At 38.6% G+C, this 21,728-nt stretch overlaps 2 protein-coding genes across 2 annotated transcripts; one reads left to right on the top strand and one right to left on the bottom strand.

The window, feature by feature from the left end:
• The first annotated feature begins 492 nt into the window (after positions 1-492).
• LOC145984418 (uncharacterized) lies at positions 493-11,177 on the top strand. The gene is made up of 2 exons (XM_083118082.1): positions 493-628; positions 10,180-11,177. The coding sequence occupies exons 1-2, from the start codon at positions 626-628 to the stop codon at positions 10,561-10,563; spliced, it is 387 nt and encodes a 128-aa protein (XP_082974208.1). The 5' UTR covers positions 493-625; the 3' UTR covers positions 10,564-11,177.
• An 8,514-nt stretch (positions 11,178-19,691) lies between these two features.
• LOC145981894 (uncharacterized) lies at positions 19,692-20,390 on the bottom strand. Its single transcript, XM_083115388.1, has one exon. The coding sequence runs from the start codon at positions 20,388-20,390 to the stop codon at positions 19,692-19,694; it is 699 nt and encodes a 232-aa protein (XP_082971514.1).
• Between the last annotated feature and the right edge of the window lie 1,338 nt (positions 20,391-21,728).

The following is a 21,728-nucleotide window of genomic DNA, read 5'->3' as shown; positions in this document are numbered from 1 at the left end:
TTTACATCTGGCGGGTGTCTTACACCTCATGAACTGCTGATGCACTCGTATATAATAAAAAAATCGTGACGAATTTCACCCATGTCGGGCTTGGATTCAAATCCATGGGACAAAAAACTCGACTGTATCTTGCTCCAGATCAAGGTGCAGTACATCATATGTTTACATTTACAAACCTGACTGACGGAAGTTCCCGACATTCTCTGAAGGTTTTTGACCGTCGAAAACAATAGCTTCGGGGCGTTCAGAATTCCCTGTAGAACAATTGTACGTACGCGCGGCTCTGTGATTTTTCCAGCGTACGCTAATGACAGGAAATGATCGCGTGATTACTGGAAACTTACTCGTAACTTTTCTGGAAGCTAGACGCTGGGGGAAATTGCAGAAGCTTCACAAAGCAGAAAAATCTCGAAGAGACGACGGCAACGCGGGATCCAATGCGTCACTTACCTGACGTCACACCGGGAAAGTACGACGGCACGTCACTCTCCAAGGGTCTCCGCGAACCAATGGAAGAGCTGCGCACTGTTGAGCAGATCCTTACTTAAGCTGTATGCATGGTAACCGAATCACATGTTACTCGTGATTCAAGGCTGAAGGTTGATTATTTCTTATTCGGAGCAAAATGGTAAGTTGCATGTTCTGTTCAAATGGGACATTCACAGAAGCTGTTTTAAAACGTAGTTTTCGTATTGTAACGAGCTGGTTTTGAGTTTAGAAAGGTTTGGTCTCAAATGCCGGCTGTCAATGTTTTTCCGTAAGTTCGCACAAGTGGATACTCAAAGGGTCTCGGGTTCGATCCTTGGTGGAACAGAATAGAATAGCGGGCGTGTTTCGGCCTTGTTAAAAACATATTACAATTGACTTTTTGACTTGACAACTTTCTGGAAAAATCACTGTTACAGTAGAAAAAATACATAAAAATAAAACATATACTTGTGTTTTGGATCCTACTTTAAGTTGTAGGTCCTGTCTCGATTTGCCTATCTGAGCATAAAAAGTGGACTTAAACTTTGCCCACAAGCGGATGCTGGAAAAGTTTCCCAAAAACATTTGGTCATTTCTCCCCCACCCCCAGAACAGTGTTATGCTAATTTCAAGGCCACTAACATGTTTTCTTTTAATTATTTGTAATGTTTGTATATTAATGTTGCGTGTGCTTATAAAAGTCAACACAGTTATGAGCAATTTTGTTAGAAAGTAGTTCAAGTTCATTGCGTTTATTCGTAATGACCTAGAGGAAAACAAGGCAATGCCGGAAAATACTGCAGCAATTTTATCCGGCAATCGTGTATGAAATGCAAGCTGGAAAGTTCTCGCCCAATTCTTTCTCTTCGTTAAATGTTCTGAGCCAAGTTAGGCGAGAGATTGATTGATTGATTTTCCTTAATTTTCTGCAACTTTTCGCTAATCGCGAAGATAATGAGTGATGAAATTGATGGACGCTCACAAAGAACACCCATGCCGAAGCCGGGATTCGAACCCAGGACCCCATGACGAGGTATTGAAAGTTGGATGTCGCGAGTTCAAGCTTCGGATTACTCCGTAGCTTACGGTTTCTAGGGTTTATGGTGGATGTCGAAGAAGAGGGAAAAAGTCCAAGTCCTCTGCCGTAGATAATAATAATAATGGCACGGTTGGGACTTGGCTAGCTGTGAAGACTGATATTTCTATAAGGTGTTCGGGGGAAAAGCACTGAAGTCCAAAAAATAAATTTTACAGCAGGCAGTTAATTCCTTTAACAGAAAACATTACAGGCATGATATACATGTTGGATACTCACTGTTAAGAATCTTTACACCTGCCTAATATTAATTTATACTTGTAATATTTTCTATAATTGATTCAGTGTGACTTAAATGAAAGAAACAGAAATTCGGAGTTTGTGACTTAAGTGCTTTTTCCCGAACACTATAGATATATTACAGGGAGACTTTAGTCCTATACATTCCTGGAGACTTAGATTTTTGTTCATTTTCTGGTTTAGGAGTAGAGTTCCAGCCAAGATCTGAGTATTGTAAGCGTGCGATTGCGGACACGTGCCTTGTCATCTTTTATTGGAAGGAGGCGGGGTAGTGCTTGCGCCTCCTCCTTCCCAGGTTTTGAACGGAAATCTCCTAAGTTAGGCCTCCATCTGTGAAAAGCATGAAACAATGCACTTTTCAAACATTGAAATCGATCTGTTTAAATTATTAAGTGTAAAAATGATCCATATTATCCCTATTTTTTTTATCATAACGGTGAAATAGCACATTTTCTTCTAATTGCAGTCATTGCGATAGGCAAGGAGAAAGTTTGCCGCTCAAGGATGCTACAGCACTTCTTATTCTGGCGTTACATGATTCTTTTTTAAGCTATTAGAGTTTAAACTTAGGCATAAATTCACCGGGAGAGCGATGGGTGCTTCCTCCCTTCCCAATTGTAACTAGATATTTTTGTCATTACCGTAATTTAACATACATACTTTACACAAGTTTCTGTCAAGACACTATCTTCGCATTGCGATATGCTACACTTAAATCACGGAGGTCCTCTATTCTTGTTTATATAAAACAATGTTAATAAAAGTTAGAATATATTCTCAGTTTGATGTGCCAGGCTAAAGTCCCCCCTACCAGGCCATTTCTGATCCGTTACTGGACTACCTTAAATTGAACTAGAGTAGAAAATTAATTCGATACTGTTTGAATTCAAAAACAATATAAAACTGATATAAACTAGCTATTGTGCGGGTATTGATGAGAGCTATAAGTAATAGATTCTGGATATAAGACAGTGACTGTTCTCTGATGTACAGTCACTGACACTTCTGGGTTGTAATGGCCTAATTTACTTTCAATGGAATCGCTACAACGCAGAAGTGTCAGAGACTGTACGAGAGCCTTATATTTTTAAGCAAGAAAACCCGAATACGAACACACGAAAAGTTTCCTGACGTCGATAGCCTATATTCAAGAATTTTGCAACGGGGGTGTCATAACGTCTTTTTAGTGACCACTATAACGTATGTTTTACCATCTTTGCATCTATCTGGTGTTCTGCTTTTTATCAGAAAATCTGAAAAAAAAAAAAAGGTTAAGGCTTCCACTAACTTCCCTAGGCACGCCCCTGCATTTTTTATTGAATATATTTAGACAACAACCAAGGCAATTGACGAGAATCCTCCTAAACAGATAAAAAAAAATAGAATATCTGCGCCGCAGGGATTTATCCAGAATTTTCCATCTGGTGTGGTGCAAGTTTGTAGGGGGTGTAAGGATAAATTTAGAGCTAAAATGACCTAAATTTGAGCCTTTGCGGAAAAAATTAGTAGGTTCTTGAGTGTGGATAATTCACTGCTGAGCAAGGCTTCTAAATAATTTTAAAATCTTTGCTAGAGACCGGTGAATGTCCAAAAGGCAGTAAGGTTGCGATGATTACTGTATGTTGCGTTGGCTATGTATATAGGTGCCAGTGATGCTTGCGAATCCCTGGTTTAAACCTCAATAGTAATAAGAGAGAACGTGAAAGCTAGCGATGACCCGCTTGTTTTCCGATAGCTTCATGTGTAAAAGTATCCAAACGCTTGATACGATCAAGACTGCGAATCGCTGTTTGATTACTACAACAAATTAGATAAAAGCTAATTTTTAATGTCTTAATATTGTTAGTATTTCTATTTCAAAATTATTTGTGGGAGAGGGAAATGACCCCGCAAAACTCCCTCCTTGACACACCCGTGATCGCAAGTTTGTAGTATTTTCCTCGCTCCTTTCTTCTCCGCATGCAAAATGTCTCAACATAGTTCAGTTGGTCAAAAGATTTGCAGCGCCACGCAGTGATGTTAATATTTAATTAGTTTTCGTGGCTAGTGTTGCCCACGAGACGAGACTTTGGCCTGTCTCGTCTCGTGGAGTCTCGTGGAAATGCTGTCTCGTCTCGAAAATATTAGTTTGTCTTATGACACATGGTCAATCTCGTCTCGTCTCGAATTTTTAAAAGCTCGTCCCGTGGGCAACACTATTCGTGGCAGCAAAGTGTGACTGTTTATGTTTATTAAACTTCTGCAATGATTCGACTCACGATCTCGCCACCGAAGGTTCCTTGTTGCGTCCTGGCTTGGATATGGGTTTCTGCGAGTGTAACTTCCATCAATTCGATTTAATTATCATATTGAGGTTCGTGGATGCTGAGGTGGAAGGTCATCTGTACGAAACCGACGCCTATAAATCGGTACCTTAATTTTTTTTGTGAAATCCCTCTAGTACAACACGATAATTCTGATAATAGTATTGAAAACCCTAAGCCCCCTCAGATTTCCTCATCACGAAATCTTTTTCACAAAGGTTTACGTTATGGTCATCTTGGCTCTAAATTTGCCCTTACTTTAATTTCAATGTGTTTAAGTCATTCGTATTATCGAGCAAATGCCCGCTCTTCGCTGGGAATCATTTACAGGTAAATAACCAATTAATGAAATAGGCATGATAGGCACTCTGGACAAGTAGTACGTAATGGGATTCGCTGGTAGTCTGTCAGATGTGCCGCACGTCCAGTATTGGGCTGTTTTTGCAGTGTTGGGTGCTCAAAACTGTCAATTTTGGATCGTAGTTTTAAATCTCATTCGTAAAAGCTTTGATACATAATGTTAAGATTCACATCTATGTAGCCTTAATGTTAACCTTCATTTCGAACACCCTGGTTTAATTATTCTACTTCCCTATTTGATACTTCACGGCTGCAAGGCTTCACTTGTAATAAACAGGTCGAGAATTATTATTGAGACGAAGCAGGGAGGAAGAACGGAGTGGAATTTCTATGTATTTATTGAGATAACTAAATACTTAACTTGGTAATGTACAGGGTGTGCGAGTGTGCTCATCTTTGTGCCATTTAAAGAATTCATTTTTTTTCATTTTTATTTCCATAAACATTTTATACAAGTCAAATTGCAATTTTGCTATTAATTTTGGTGTTATTTGAAATCATGGGCGAAGTAGCTAGAAAAAATAAGGTTTTAAATGAAAAATTGACGTTGTACGAATACTATTTTTACTCCCTTTACACAGTGGCGTGCCCAAGGAAGGGGTTGGTGGAGGTTATACCCCCCTTTTGGCCAAGTATTCATAAAAAAAGAATGTCGAAGGCAGGAAAATGACAATATTATGGATGACTACAAAGAAAGTATACGTAACCCCTCCCTTTCGAAAATCCTGGGCACGCCACTGCCTGTACATGTACATACATGTAAGGTAAAGTTGCCCGTGCATGTAAGACACATTTAGAATCTTTGCAATTTTAGAAGTGGTGTAATTAGCACCACGCTCCGGCCGCCTTTACCCCCCCCCCCCCAGGATAGGTACCCATTGATTTGAGGCTGGATGAGCCCTAGAGCCGCTTTATGCAGGGACAAGGCCGGAAAAAAATCCGACCTTAGATCACCCACCCTGGGAATCGAACCCAGGGCTCACGTGGCAGTCAGACGCCCTACCAACTTAGACCACAGCGGCTGCTGTAGGTATATATAAAATTTGCCTACAGCATATTCTTCAAAGGGGAACTTCACCCCCTTGCCCCGTTGGGGAAATATCCTATGACTCCATCAATTTGAAGCTATCGCGTAACCCTAGACAAGGAGTAAGCTTAACTGAACGGTATTACTGGTAAACTCAAACTGCTTCCTTTTCGTCTGGCACTGCTAGCGACCTTGATTAGATGGGGCAACAGAATTTCGTTCGAACAACCCGGCAAACGTCCAAAGATCTCTTGTTAATTAACCGATGTAAGTAGCGTAGCATGCAGTAAGGGGGACTTCACCTTGGACGTTTACAATTTCAAAACTTTACCTTCCTTTTCATGGTTGGCAGAGCGCACATCAGTTGCTTGGATTTCCTCATACGTAATATAAGAATGAAAACTTTTCTGCTTGACAGAGTTAACTTCTCCGTAGGCTATTATGCAATAGCTCTTGGATAACGAGGTAAAGTAACTGAATCTTGAAATTTTATAAGTTCGGTGGAAATAGAGATCTAATGATTTTCGTCGTATCCTTTATGCAACCCTCACGCTTAAAAAGTCCCTATCGAGGCCATGGACGTCCGCAGGATTTTTTTTTCAGGGAGGGGCAAGCAAAGTATTTTTTCCCAGGGAAGGAGGCATATTTTCCCCATAATAGTGATACCTTCTCAAAAAACACTGCTTCAGTCTAAAATTATCATGTTCCTTCAACACCCTGATAATAATTACCATAAATTACTGTGATTGAAATGAAATTATGTGTAAAATATATAATTTTTAGGTGGACGTTAATTTTCCAGGGGGGCGTGACCCCCCCCCCCTTCCGGACGTCCATGATCGAAGCTATTACACACGACTTTTCATGTTTCTATGGATAGATTTCCTCATGGGGAAGCAGCAGCACGTGTAATGGGACAAAATCCACTTGCTGAAGTCTGTCAACTTGCAGACAAGTATGCAGTAGATTTCGAATTTTGAGGAAGCTCGTTGTGACGGGGAGGGGATACCGTATCACGTCTCATTTTCCGGTCTAAGTATGAGCGAACTGGGAGCACAATCTGCACTCTCCGCCAGACGACAATCACCCTCCCCCCCACACATATATATATATATATATAGAGAGAGAGAGAGAGCATGGAAAATTCAATTTTAGAACAGCGCACACGATTATTTTTTTTAAAGTTTTGATAAATAATTTTAATTTTTTAATTTTTAGAATCTACAGATATTTTTAAAAACAGCTTTCAGAAACAAATAACAAAACATAAGTTATAAAGCTCTAGACCTCGTTCTTGGTTCATTTGTAATTTAATGGAACGGAAAAACAGAAGTTTGTGATATGAAAGTCGAGAACAAGCACACATCTATTCATTTTAATGCAGAGTGCAATTTGAAGGGGGGTGGGAGAAAAATCCCCTACCCTCTGTCTTGAGCCATCTCAACCTCTGCTTATGCACGACAAATCCCAACCAGGGACTCACTGGATATGTACACGGTATTATTAAATATAACATACTTATAGAGTTCCAGTTCATTTCAGTTTCCCATAAAAATATCGTAAGCAATTTGTGGCGGATGTGTACTATACCATATCTAGTCTATTTGAGATATATTCGTTATTCTTTCAGACTTCTAGAGCGTGTTCCAAAAAGTAGTTATCTATCGAAAACTAAAAATTGTGCCTTGTTGGGCAGCTTTCCTTTAATGCTCTTCGAGCACTTGAGCTGTTGTTTGTTCTTTGTTGTATCGCTTTAAAAACTGAGTCGTGATTGTTCCCAATCGACTGTTATTTATAATGGAATGATCTGTGCCCTATACTCTACGTCAGCAAATATATTTCATTTAATTATTTTTCTTCGATATAATGCCAACTTTGGCTAATCGCGAAGAGAGGATGGATGTTAATAAAAGAAAATCCAAAGGACTCAGTGTATTAGCAGCCCGTTCGGCTTTGATTGCTGTTACTTGCCAAGTGGCTGGGTAAGCACCTTTAACACATTGACACCGCATTTAAAGACCATACGTATACAATCGAAATTATACCAATATCTACAGCTCAATGTGAAAGCGAATTCAGTGCTATAAATCTATCCTTAACTGATCAGAGAAATTATTTAGAACTTGCGTTATTTTTAAACTTGCTTTTCCTTTCAATTAATGAACCTCCAGTGCATGGCTTTGATGCAGAAAAAATCGCAACAAAATGGATCAAATCTAAGCATCACGGTGCCCTTGACAAAGCTACTGGCAAAGCATCGACCTTACAGGAAGCATCGACCCTACAGGAACAGTTTGTGTATTCACCTGATTCATATAATTTTCTTATAGTTTGATTTTATTAATTAACTTGACTCATCTCGATATCGTTCTTAGTTGAAATGGAACAATTATATTACCCAGGCATTAAAACAGGCCGCGACTTTTGATTTTATCAGAGGGAGGGATAAACTTAGTGCGTATCCTATCTCAATAAGATTATAGATGTTTGATAGTTCACCAGAAACATAGGTTTCCATATTCTCCGCTTGTCTCCTGAATAAAGAGGTCCTTCTCGTTCTTGTTTGAGCTTGTTCTCGTTTTGGTTTCGATTCAGAAGTTTGTCAAAACTTGTTTTACATTCACTTTATGCTGATAGGGTAATCAGGACTGGATTTACAGTTTAAATAGAAGTATCTTACAAATAATTTAATTGATAAAATTATGTGGAATTTTCAACGCATTTATGTATGCATAAAATGGGAAAATTGTAAATTCTGTTTATAGTGATGGAATATGAAAAGTTTATGTAATTTAATAGGTTGTAAAAATTCCCACAATTTCGTTTCTGACATTTGTGAAAATATTTACTTTAGGAAACCCCTATTTGAAAAATCGCAAGGAAAGAAGGTGTTCCTATATTATTCTGAAACAGGTTTATATCTTATTCATCGACTACCTCTTTAGAAAACCCCACCTCCCCGCCCTACACAAGCGGTGAGTTAGCGCGATTTCCTGAAATTAAACTTTATCTTATTCCATCGTTCCACTTTTTTTAAAAACAATTTCCATCCCTTTAAAAAGGTTTCCAAGAGCACAATTGAAGCGAGCTAGTACCACAATGTAGAAGAATAAGTTTATAGTGGTTTGAATTTTATTGCAAAGAGAGATAATGATTGTAAACAATATAATATTTTTGTGTTGAGTTATTAGAACGTAGGTTATTTTGACAGCAGCATCTTGCGCCTGTCAAATTATTTTAGGGGGGTACAGGGGGTACAACTTGATCTACGAATTTAGGGGGTACTGTACCCCCTCAAAAAATTTAGGGGGTACAATGTACCCCCTTCCTGCGCCGCTGTAGACTCAGACTAATCGCGACTGGCCCTATAGTTTAAAGTGTGATTAGAACCACTGTGCAATGTGCCTCCATCGAGGATCGAACATGGGACCCCTTGGTTACAAGGCGAAATAGTTCACTATGCTATCGAGGCACTACTGGTTTTGGTCTATTAATAAAATTTGATATATTTTTGATTGTAATTTTGGACGTTGAAAATTGACTCTTGCAATTAAGTCTCGGCTTTCTTACACATTTAATACTTCCTCTGGTGGTGGTAAATACACATATAATTATTTAAATTGTTGAGGGCATACCTGACTGTACGCCAATGGTTCGATCAGCTTCTCCACAGAGAAATTTATGCAGAGAAGTCATAACACTAACACCTTTATATAGGTGTTTCAAAAAGTGGACAGAGAGCTTGTGAACCCATGGTGCGAGAAAGAAAAGTTGGAAAAACAAACTTTTTTGGTCAAGTTGGCTTTTCTAGTCTTGGGAGTTTGTTCCATTCTGACAACATAAATGTCACCAGATCAAACACATTTACAAATCTTCACCTACTGTTGATGATGAAGTGTGACACACCTTACACTGCTGTAATCCATGGTAATATGCTGTGCATATCTTTAAAGTGCAACTATATCTCAGGAACCACCATTGATCCAAATTCAGAGAATTAAAAAAAAACCTACACAATGCTAACTTAACCAAATATTGGTGTAATGTGTCTGTGATTGATTTATTGATTGAGTTAGTGTTTTAAGTCCACTTTAGGCCCAGTAAGGCTAGGACTGGGCCTACAGTTTAAAGTGGGATCCGAACCTGTAAGATGGTATCATTAGGAATACCTAATTTGATTGCATTCAATTGGCCCTTTCTTTCCATTCTTCACCACTGAGCCACCAAGGTCACAACCTTTCCCTGCAGGTCTTAAAGGTTAAGAATTCGCACAGTAAGGTTAGCCTGAATAGGATCAAATTTAGTACAACAATGGCAGAAAGAGGAGACATTGTTGCCAAAAAATGAGACAGACATGAGAGGTGATGAAAAGAAGGGTGGTCCTCACTTCATTGCAGTTATTTTCAATCCACAATAAGTAATGTACAAACATTGTCATATCTTATATTTCCCAAGAACTATCAACAACTATTACTCATTAGTAGCATGTTGGTTAAAGAGATATTGGTAATTTATTTTGACAATTAACTCTCCATTGTAGCATAAAGGCTTACTAGAAAATAACCAGAATTATTACAATAAAATACAAAACTGCAACAATTATCTTATAGACAATACAGTAATTTGAAATTTTAAAACTGTTTTTGTTCATAATTTTGCTAAAGTTCATAACTTACTTTTTTCAGGTGGCTATTAGAATATCAATCATCTTCCTCATCGGTGTGGTAAGTGCTGTTGTATGTCAACGTTCCCCCTATGCCCCCAGGCCATGGAGTTACCCAGGTCTGCATCCACGCTTCAACAGCAATGATGAAAGCAGCAGCAGCTCAACAGAAACATCTCTTGCAACAGAAGCTGTACCACAGAATCCAACAACACAATCAACTACCACCACCGTGTCACCAAGTGAACCTTCTCCAGTTTCTCAGTCTGAAAATGATCTTGGAACCAGATTTGGTGACATACCAAGTCAAACTGGACTACATTTAGCACCTGGCTACTGGCATTCGAAACAGCCAACCATAGTGTACAGGACACCCTTCTATTGGAGACGACCAACTTATAACTAGAATCCCATCATGCATAGTATTAAAAAATGCATGGTAACAACGGTTATTTTTATTGTTCATGCACATCACATATCCATGAGGTATTTACCATATGATTTTGATTTTATTACAGTAGGTTTTCAAACTGTAGGAACAGAATAATGTGACATGTTTTATTGCATAAGTAGCATGATAAATTATTTGATCAAATGGGCACAAAGTGACAAAACACACTCAATACAAATATACTCTGAAACTTGCTATATTCTGTTCTATGGGAGGGATGCAGATAATCATGTGTAAAATAATATTCAATTTAGCATTTCGATCATTGAATAAATGGACTTCTACCTCTAAGAATGTTGAATGGATACTTGAAGCTTGAATAGAATTTAAACCAAAGTAATGTCATATCATATATGTAAAGAAACAAGTTTTTACATTAAAGGCAAAACTTCACACTTTAGTGCTTCTTTTTAAATATCATAATCAGAAGTAATGTACCAGTGTTTCATGATACATATATGCATGAAGGATTTACAAAATGTGTACCAACAAAATTCACAAGTATTTTGTAATTAATTTTGACTACTTTTGTATTGTTGAATTTTTAATAAACAAGATAAATACTTGAATTTGATTTTTCTTTTACTATCTAATAATTATTATTAATGAAAATGCAAAAACATTATTTCTATACTCTCTGGATGTATATCCAGAACATATCCAATAGAGAAGAGGGACATTCCTTTCCCATTTGAACACTGCCAAACATAAAATAAATGTCTTTTTTTAAAAAATTGTTCTGTTTAAACTCCATACCAGCTAACTGTAGCCCAAGCGAATGAGAACAAGTCTCTGTGCAAGTAGTGATGTGAGACAGCTCCACCAATGAACAGTGAGAAAAACTGGATTGTGTAATGGGAGAAGGGAGTTACCCAATTTCTTTGAGAAAATCTGTAAGGGATGCAAACTTTTGAAAAAGATAATACCAAATGCACATGGCAAACGGATTGTATCCAGGTCTGTATGATTGGTTTAAGAATTTCTTATGGAAATACTAGGGATAAAACTGCAAGAGCAAAGTTTGACAAGCCATGCATTTAGCGTTCGGACTAAGGTCTGGACCGCATGTCCGTACATGTATGGTTGGCAATGCTGTGATTTCACCACTAAATTTTCCTCCTCCTCCTCTGCTGATATGCACGGCCATGCTCTACAGTTAGCTGGGACAGGGTATAGATGGAATTTCAGCGACAAATTACTTTTTCAAGAGAAAATTAAATTTTATGGAATATTTACAATTTTTGGTTCCTTCCATCAGCTCATTTGCAGGTCTGTCTGATACTACTTAAGGAACAGACTGAAGAACTGGAATACCTATCACTACACTTGATCTTGAATGTGGTAATACAAGGAATTTGTAGTTTCTGTTAGCAAAGACAGTTTTGTGATTTCCATTATGTCATTTCTTTAGCTGGAAAAACATTTTACGTAATGTTTAATAAAAATATTAATTTCTACAAGAAACATGGAGGGTGTTGTAATGCAATGTTGACAATCTTTTTGAAGGCTCACACCATTAAACGGAGACCTGAATGAGCAAAACATTCCTAAGTGAAGCAGGCCCGTAGCTAGAATTGATCTCCAGGTGGGGGGGGGGGGTGGTCTCGGGGGTTATCAGGGGCGCTTTGTAAACCAAGCCCATTTTTAAAAAAATTAACAGTATTGAATGAAGGTAAATTATATGTGTGTGTGTCCAGGGGCGAGGGGTCATTAAGTTATGTAATATAATAATAAATATCATAGAAATACTACATTTTTCTAAATCTTTTAAAACATATCTTGGAAGTGTTAATTGACTGATACTGAAATTATCCCTTACACATACTACTTATGATGACACAGATATTATATCATACAGAACAAAATGCACAATATTCAATCACAGTGCATACAGTACATTCAACCCCTGGCCATAGCAATGAAATTCCCCGGCTCGGTAGCTCAGTGGTAGAGCAATGGCACGGATTGCCAGAGACCTGGGTTTGGGTCCTGGTCGAGCCTGCATTTTTCGCTGAAAATCTACACAGAAGACAAAAGTTTATGAAGAGAAAAGTAACATACATTTCCTGAATTTAGCCTGCTTTTTATTTCCTCTTTAATATAATTTTCATTGGTTAATATTACTCCTAAGTATTTGAATTTGGAAACTGGTTCAATTGAGTTGTTATCAATAATTAGATTTTGATTATTACCTAACCCTTGGTTTCGGCCTGTAAGCATATATTTAGTTTTCTCTTTGTTAACTTCCAAACCTATGTCTTTAGCAGTTTTGAAAAGTATTTTAGCATTATTCTTAATTGTATTTATATCATCCCCTAATAAGTCTACATCATCTGCATATGCTAACAACTGAGTCACACCATTTAATTTTAGTCCTTCGTTAGTTTGTTACCTTCCTAACAGCATATTCTAAGGCAAAATTAAAGAGCAATGGATATAATGCATCTCCTTGTTTTAACCCATCATGAATTGTAAATTTGTCAGACACATTAATACCCACACAAATTTTACTTTGTTTCACTGGTGCATGCTTTTATCATGTTAACAAGCTTCTTAGGTATTCCAACTAATATATTATATAATTTATCTCTTTTGACTGAATCATATGCTTTTTTAAAATCAATGAATAGCTGATGGATTTTGATTATATTCCCTTTTTCTCAAGAGTCTGTCTGATGTGAAAAATTTGATCTGTTGTTGATATATTACGTTTAAATCCACATTGATAATCAAGATGCAAAGGGAATTTGCATGATGACATCAAAGTCACAGATTTGTGTCTAAACGGGAGGTCACAACAGGGCCAGTGAAGGTACAGATAAAGAAGCTCCACTAAGAAAGTCTATATAATCTTCTAAATACTTGCAGCTACTTAGACTTCAGCTCATAAACAAGATGAACGAATATCTGCTGTTCATGTTCTGTGCATTTATCCTTAAAGTTGTGAACTGTACATTTTCACTCTTGCAAACAATACACAAAATAATTTTACCTAGTGTCAAAGGGGGCTGATGGCTGTGCCAGGAGAGGCTCAGCCCCCTTTGGCCCCTGACTGGCTATGGGCATAAAGTGAAGTTGTTAGTCTTGATGACCTCTATATTCTATAAAAGGCTGTTGGGGAGGAGGAGGGTGTATTGTTTTTTTCCCCTGGTAGTATTGTGTACCAACAAGTTTTCATAGCTGAGAATGCTATATAATAACTATGTGAATGTGTCAATGTAGCATCGTAAGTTAATATACCAAAGTCATTTTAGCAGATTGAATGTTATGCAAGATTATCAGTTGCTACCATAACAAACTGACTTACAAAGAGCACCAAAACATCATGCAGAGAGAAAAAAATGCATGTACTATATGTCCAGAAAGCAAATGCTTGGTGGCTGTGGCCAAATCTGGAACTAACGTCTCTATGAGAAATTATTTGCAACATGTAACAAGGCCACTTCCCATGATGTCATATTAGAGTAGACTGGACAAAATAAGTTACCACATAAGTCTAGTTCAGAGTTGCAGACTTTAAGTCTATTCGAGCTTGAAAAAATACACTAGTGATAGACAGCAGGTATGTTAACAAAGTTTACAAGATTGCTGACTACTTTTAAGACAACATTTCAACTTGGTTTGATCGAGTGGAAAAGTGGTAAATAGCTGGCCCAGTTGTCTGAAGACTAGGTTCGAATCTCTTGTAGAACAGACTTTTTTACTTAGTAGAATTAGTGTTTTTGGACATTTATAAGAGGGAGAATAGGAAAACTCTTCTGATAAATCTAATTACTTGTCAATATCACTTGAGGATGTTTTTGTCCATAAAGCTTCTCCAATGCTAAATTACTTCCTATAGGAGTCAATAGGGTGGACAGATAGATATTGCTGAAAATCTTAAACATTTTGTGGACCAACTGGGAGGTAAATTATGAGTTGATTGTTTAAAAAAAAAAAGCAGTGACCTCCTTTACAAATTCCGGCATGCAGCTGCTTATCAGCCAAGTATGGTGTCATACTGCTGACAGAAACTTTACGTTGACCGTGTGAATTGTGGTCTCAGGTAGAAAACTGTATATGTTCAGCTCCCAGTGTTCTGTAGGTAGACTGTTCAATCATACATGACATGGGCTATCCTGTTTATACCAATTTAATTGTAATGTTCCATTTGAAATGCTTTCTGTGAATAGCAGATAAAATAGTGCAATATGGTTTCAACACAGGGTAGGAGCATACAAGTAAGTGATCAAGAAGGACAGTGTGGTCCATTCACTATGATACCTGCTCCCCACATGAAGGATCCCCGGTTCGATTCTCCCCTACAGCACTTTTTTCCAAAATTATAGAATGCCAACAAATGTAAGTCTGAAATATTTATTGTGTATTTTTTGCAAATATTTTGTGTATTTTAATACAAATTGCAAACAGTTTTGAAACTGCTCAATACAAAACTGCTTTAATAAAGTTGAAACCTTAAAATGAGACATAAATAAAAGAAATGTAATAATAAAAACAATAAAAAGTATATTATTTAAAACTAGTGTTTGGATGGAATTGATGGAACTATATTATTTGCTTAGCGCATCATTGGTTTACTGATGTAGCTATACTATTACATCTTGGCCCTAAATCCATACACAGACGTAAACGTTAATGTTGGAATTGTTGGTAACCTTGTGGCAAGTTGTCATTTCATAAAGTGATGTCTCTTGCAGTTTTTCATTTATATTTCTTCAGTTTTTATCAGAATGATAAATGATTTATGTTGCTTTATACCTTGAAAAATTGTGTATTTTTAGGCGTTTTATACATGCAGTGAGTGAAGAAGATATCAACTTCGTATCTCCGCACTCATCAGTCCCTAGTTACATACTAAAGTTCCTTGAAAACTGAAAGAACTTGATCACCTGCCCCACTTACCCCAATTTATACAGCCACATCCCTTGCTTACAAAATTACTCGTCTCTCCACCCAATGGAGGTTTCGTTTGTGGAACCACATGATTAAACTAAGAGGTGATGTCATATCAAGGAGGCTACGCACCAAGCCTAGGGGTAACATTCTATTGCAGAGCGAGCAAGGGACTAATTTCTTGTGAGTGAATTGTATCTCGGACAAAAACAGGCTTTTCTGTACATAATCCCCACTTCCCTACTCTTTCCTTTAATACCTAAATTTACATTTTTAGTCAAATAACAAATAAAGCCATATGATACTTTTTGCTAGAGAAGCCTAAGTGGGCAAATGAAAAGTTCTGTGAATATGACATTGTAGTCATGTCGGTATGATAACTTTCCAACATACCAATGGTTCTCAGTTTGCTTCTCCTCAAAGTCAGATTTTTTTTTTACAGTGCAGTGCTAACTAGTGTATACCTAGGATGGAATTAATTACACATTTTGGCATCACTGTTATTTTAATAAAAATGCAATGGTTTTGAGAATAACTACTTGATATTAAACCTCTTACAATTGTGGAAAGGCATGTGAATGAAACATACAGTTCTTACTTTGCATATCATGCATCAAGAAACAGTGGAACGTTAATGTGGAAACTCATAACAACCACGTCAAAAATTCGAGCTGTTATTGAAAAAAACATTGGTCCGAAGTAGTCCAGATCTTCACATTAAAATTTTGTTATAAAATCTGTAACTACGTATAAGAATAGTGAAACGAATGTTCTTAAGACTACCTCTAGCACATCGTCTTTTGGTCAATCACTATCATTCTAATTTTCATTTGTACTATCCAGAACAATTGTCTCTTTACATATAGAATAAATTTAAAATATTAATAGGTGACAATATAAATTTTGTGTGACAATGTAAACTTTGTATCAACAACAATGTAAACTTTGTATCAACAAACTCGAAATTATCTTTAATTTCAAATATAGAGGCATGTAATTTGTAGTCACATTGAAAGTACATGTAGTTATGGTCTCACAGCTCAAAATTTTGTCTGCAGTTGTAAAAAGCTTTTTGTGAAGAAGGAAAAATGTAAGATGTTTTCCAAAATTAGCAGGTCAAATCATGGATTGAAAATACATGTGGTATGCACTTCCCGTGCCCATGTATTTGAGAATCTGTAGTTACACAAGTTTTTTTATTTATTATTATTATTATTAAAATGTACAAATGCAGATTTGCACACACACATGTTGGAGCCTCACTGGCAACTGAAAAAAAATATGTAACCAGGCTCGAACACATTCAGGACATGAAGCTGTAACACTAACCACTCACCTACAGCTTCTACTGGTAGGTTAATATTTACTTGTGCAAATTTTTTAATTGTTTCATCACTGGCGACTTGTATTTCTTCTTGCTCATTTTCTTTCAGATGCAGTTTTTTTTTAAAGATCACTACAATATTTTACCTTATGAAATACATTACTAGGACACAACTCCCAGAAAAGAGAATATCTTACACTGGTTGACAATTGCTAGGGAAAAAACAAATTTTCAGCCATAAGTTTTTTGAACACAGTCAGGGTACAGTAAGTGACGAATATATGAGTACAGATATTATGCCAGCTTTATTGACAAAATATAGCAGGAATTCGCCAAAATTGAAAGAAACAGGATGTGAAAAACAAAAGAAACACATGGAGTGATGACATGAAATGTCAGTTGCCATGAATACAGAGAGTTCTCAGCAAATCAGTAAGGTGTATGACCTCTTAGGGACCAATGCATGCTGCACATCTGTTTGCCATGTTGTCTATGAGAGAGTTCATGAGATCCAGGGGTATGTTGTCCCATTCTTACCTTAGGCCAGCTTTCAGGTCCTGAAGGGTCAGAGGTGGTGGATTCCTCTGTGCAATTCGGCATCCGAGAACATCCCAGACATGCTCAATCGGATTCATTTCCGGGGAATATGATGGCCAGTCCATGCGGTAGATATTCTCATGCTCCAGTGTCTCTTCAACTTGGGCGGTTGTGTGTGGACATGCATTGTCATCCATGAACACAAAGTCAGGGCCCACTGCACCATGGAAAACATGAACAAATCCTGTCAGGATCTCGTTACAATACCGTTCTCCTGACAGATCCGGCTGCAAAGATATGCAGTGGTGTTCGTCCATTCTTCATGATGGCCACCCATACCATAACACCAGGACCACCATACCTGTTACATTCATGGATGTACAGTGAATGGTAACGTGCTCCTCGTTCTCGCCACACCAACTGATGACCAGAATTACTGGATACACAAAACCGTGACTCATCTCAGAACATGATCCTTCGTCCCACTCACGATGTGTCCTACACCACTGTTTTCTGGCACGGCCGTGGAAGGGGGATAGTGGAACACACTTAGCGGGCTTCCAAGCATACAACCTCGACACTTTTCAATTGATGTGTAATTGTTTTTTTTGGGGGGGGACACACGAACACCTGATGCCCCGGGAAACTCACCAGCAATTTGCACAGGATTGGCATGTCTATTCCTTCTGGCCAACTGGCCAATGTAGCGATCCTGTCGAGCTGTTGTACTCCTACAAGGACCTTCACTATGCACACGTGCAGCTGTTCCTCTGGTAGCGGCGGCTTTCTTCAGTCGGGAAATAACGCTTTTTGCTACTCTCATCACACGTGCAACCTTTGTGACACTTTGACCTGTCTGAAGTTGACCAATATCTCTTCCACGATCATAATCACTGAGATGAACCCTTTGCACCATTTTTCAACTGACTAATCAGTTTGCACTACAGTATCGCACTCACAGCAGCGGCTATCGTGCTAGACTGTGTCTCTTGGGTGCAACCTTCTGACTCAGTCTGGCGTTTGTCCTCAATCAGGAACCTCACATAGCCTGGTTGCCTTTTCTCTTGGATGCTGATATATTTATGTCGCTACACAGCCATGGGGCCACGTTCTCTAAAGTTATAGCTGAAAATGTGTTTGTTCCCTAGCAATTGTCAACCAGTGTAGTTTAAAAAAAACTTGAGGTGGGAATGGTATGTTGAGTCACACATTTGACCTTAAAATTTTTCATATTTGAAATTTTGATTGCAACACCGCCATCAACCATACCCTGACTTGCCACTGGATGCATCAGTGCTTCATTATTCAGAGAACTGATGTCCAGTTTGCACGTGTTTGTGAAGTGTTAATGTGTTAGCAAGTGTTTTAGATTGTTTTGTTTTTGTTTAGATATTACTGATGCTTTTATGCAGTCTAATAATGCCACGCTATCCATACAATTTCAAACAACAAATTTTTATGTACAACTCTTACATCATAACGAATTCTTGTACAGAAGTTGGAAGGCGTTTTGCAGCAGAATTCCCAGTTGTTCCTGTTCCACACAGAGACAGTGTTTGAAAACTTATAAATCAATATAGGGAAACAGGGTCTGGTTCTTGATAAGAAGCAAAGGGTGAAATGGCATGTGCTTAATGATGAGAAACTGGATGACGTTAAAGTATGATTGGATTGGAACATACTCCTCAAAAATCCCTCTGGCTCCTTGCACAAGAAACAGACATTTGCATGATGTCTGCATGACAAGCTACCAAACTTTTAAGCCTGAAGCCATACATTAGAAGAATTGAAGAAAAGATCAGCAGAGAAATTGAAGCAATTTCTACTATTCTATCTCTTTTTCTTTCTTTCTCTCTCCCTCAGATGAGGAAAGAACTGATACATGTTAGTGAAAATTTCCTGCCGTAAATGTGTGAAAACAGGAGGACAACATTTCCAACACCTCTTGTAACATGCTCATTTTAATTGTAACTATCAATGTAATTTGAACAAGTGTTGTTGGGTTACCAGCCAGGTTAAGTTAATGTTTGCTTCCAACGTTTCGAGCACATACATTGCTCTCATCATCAGGGAATATAGAAATAGAGACCATTGTGGGGTTAAATATATGACTATTATGGAACGGAGTTTTTGACTGTCTTCTTATTGGCTCCCTCTGGATCCTGGTGTTCTTATTGCCTTCCTTTACTTGTCAGTCCCTGTAACTAGCACATTTGGCTATTATTTTGATGTCAGCAAATAAAACTTTGTGTCCCTCTGTGATGCTGTGTTCTGCAAGTCCTGACTTTTCTGGTTGGAATAATCTGATGTTGCACTGATGTTCATTGCATCACTGTTCAATGGTGCATCCTGATTGGCCTATATATGGTGTCCCACACTTGCATGGTATACAGTATACTCCTGGAACTTGGAGCTCCAGGTTTTCCTTAACCAAGCGGAGAAGAACCTTGGTCTTGAGTGGTGGTCTGTGGATGGTCTTTACTCTGTGTCTTGTGAGAATTCTACTTAATTTCCCAGAGGTGTGCCCAATAAAAGATAAAACTGTTGTATTGGAATGTTCTCCTGTGTTGCTGCTAGCAGGGGGGCTGTGCGGTGAAGGGAGCACGTCCCCATGTTCAGCTGGTCCGGGTGGTGATGAATCGGCCCTTGTAAGGGCCACACTGTTGTCTAGGGTTGGTCTCCGCTGAGATGTCACTGCCTTGTTGATGTAACTGATGCTGTATCCATTCTGCTGTAGCGTGGTTCCAAGATGGTTGAATTCTGAATGTAAGTTTTCTTTGTCTGAAATGGTTACTGCTCTGTGGGTTAGTGTGTTGAGAACTGCAAGACATTGAGCCTTGTGGTGGAAACTATGGGCATTAAGGTAGAGATTGGTGTGAGTGGGTTTTCTATATACACTATATCTGAGTGTTCCATCTGGTTTGTGGTGGATTAGGATGTCTAGGAAAGGGAGGCAGCCATCTTCTATCTCCATAGTAAACTTGATGTTTGAATGGTGGTTGTTAAGGAATTTCAGGAAACTATCCATGTGGCCAAACAATGAATATGTCATTCGCATATCTGTAGAAACAGGATTGTAGATGTGGTGCGTCCTTCAGGGCTTCGTGTTCAAAATGCTGCATGTAGAAATTCACTATGGCCGGTGAAAGTGGTGAACCCATGGCCACTCTGTCGGCTTGTTCATAATTTATCCCAATGTAAAGGAAATATGTCGAAGTGAGCATGTGGTGAAAGAGGTCTACTATGGCTGGTGGAAAGTGGCTCTCCAGAAAGGCTGGTGTGTTGTAGAATCTTGTTGATGGCTGGAGAGTAAAGGTGTTTTATTTGCTGACATCAAAATATTTGGTACGGTAAATAAATAACCAGATTAATGCTGTGAAAAAGCAAAATAAAGTGACAGAGCAATGAAACGTACGGGATATGTAGGCCAGGCTGGGGTACACCACATGTCTGTGAGACGAGTTCCAGACTGCATCGCTAGGTGGCAGCACTGGCAGGGAAGGGAGATTGTGTATGTGCAATTTGCCTCCAAGGCGCCAGTCAGTCATTCAGTGAGGTGAGTCATGGCATTCACAGTGTCAGGTGCCACAAAAGAGGTTCAGCGATCCGTGATACAGTTTTTGACGGCAGAAGGCAGCACACCAGGGAACATTTACAAGCGTATGACTGCTGTGTATGGTGGTGAGTGCATGTCCCAAACACAAGTCTATGAGTGGGTGGGTTGGTTTCGAGCAGGGCACACAACAGTGTCTGATGTGGCGGCACGTAGTGGGTGCCCTAAATGTGCCATTGTGGATGAGTCCATTTCTGCCATTGATGACGTCATAAATGAATGTTGGGGGATTAGTCTGAACCAAATTGCAACTGAACTCGGCATTAAGTCATGGTACAGCATACACTATTGTTCATGAACACCTTCAATACCGGAAGGTGTGTGCAGCCTGGGTGCCAAAGATGCTCACAGAGGAGCAAAAGGCTATATGGATGGGGAAGAGTCTCACGCATCTCCTGCGGTACTCGACAGAGGGTGAGGGTTTCCTGGAGCGCATTGTGCCAATGGACGAGACCTTGCTCAATCGGTATATGCAAAGAGTATAAACGCGACAGCAAGGAGTGGAAACACCCCTCGTCCCTGCGACCCAAGAAAAGCAGACAAGTCGACTTTATTCGCAAGGGGATGTTCGTGTTTTCTTTGATCATCGTGGTCCACTCCTCGGTCACTTCCTCCAGCAGGGTGAAAAAATGAACATCTTTTGAAATGAGACCTGCAATCAGGCGCAAGCAGCGTGGCTTCTTGTCATGAGGTGTCATCCTACTGCAATACAATGCACATCCCCACGTTGCTGGACACACTATGGACATTATA

This window comes from Lepisma saccharinum, chromosome 2, assembly GCF_977018435.1.
Source record: "Lepisma saccharinum chromosome 2, izLepSacc3.1, whole genome shotgun sequence".
Classification (NCBI taxonomy): domain Eukaryota; kingdom Metazoa; phylum Arthropoda; class Insecta; order Zygentoma; family Lepismatidae; genus Lepisma; species Lepisma saccharinum.
Note: the sequence above shows the minus strand (reverse complement) of the source record. Positions and strands in the feature narration are given on the sequence as shown.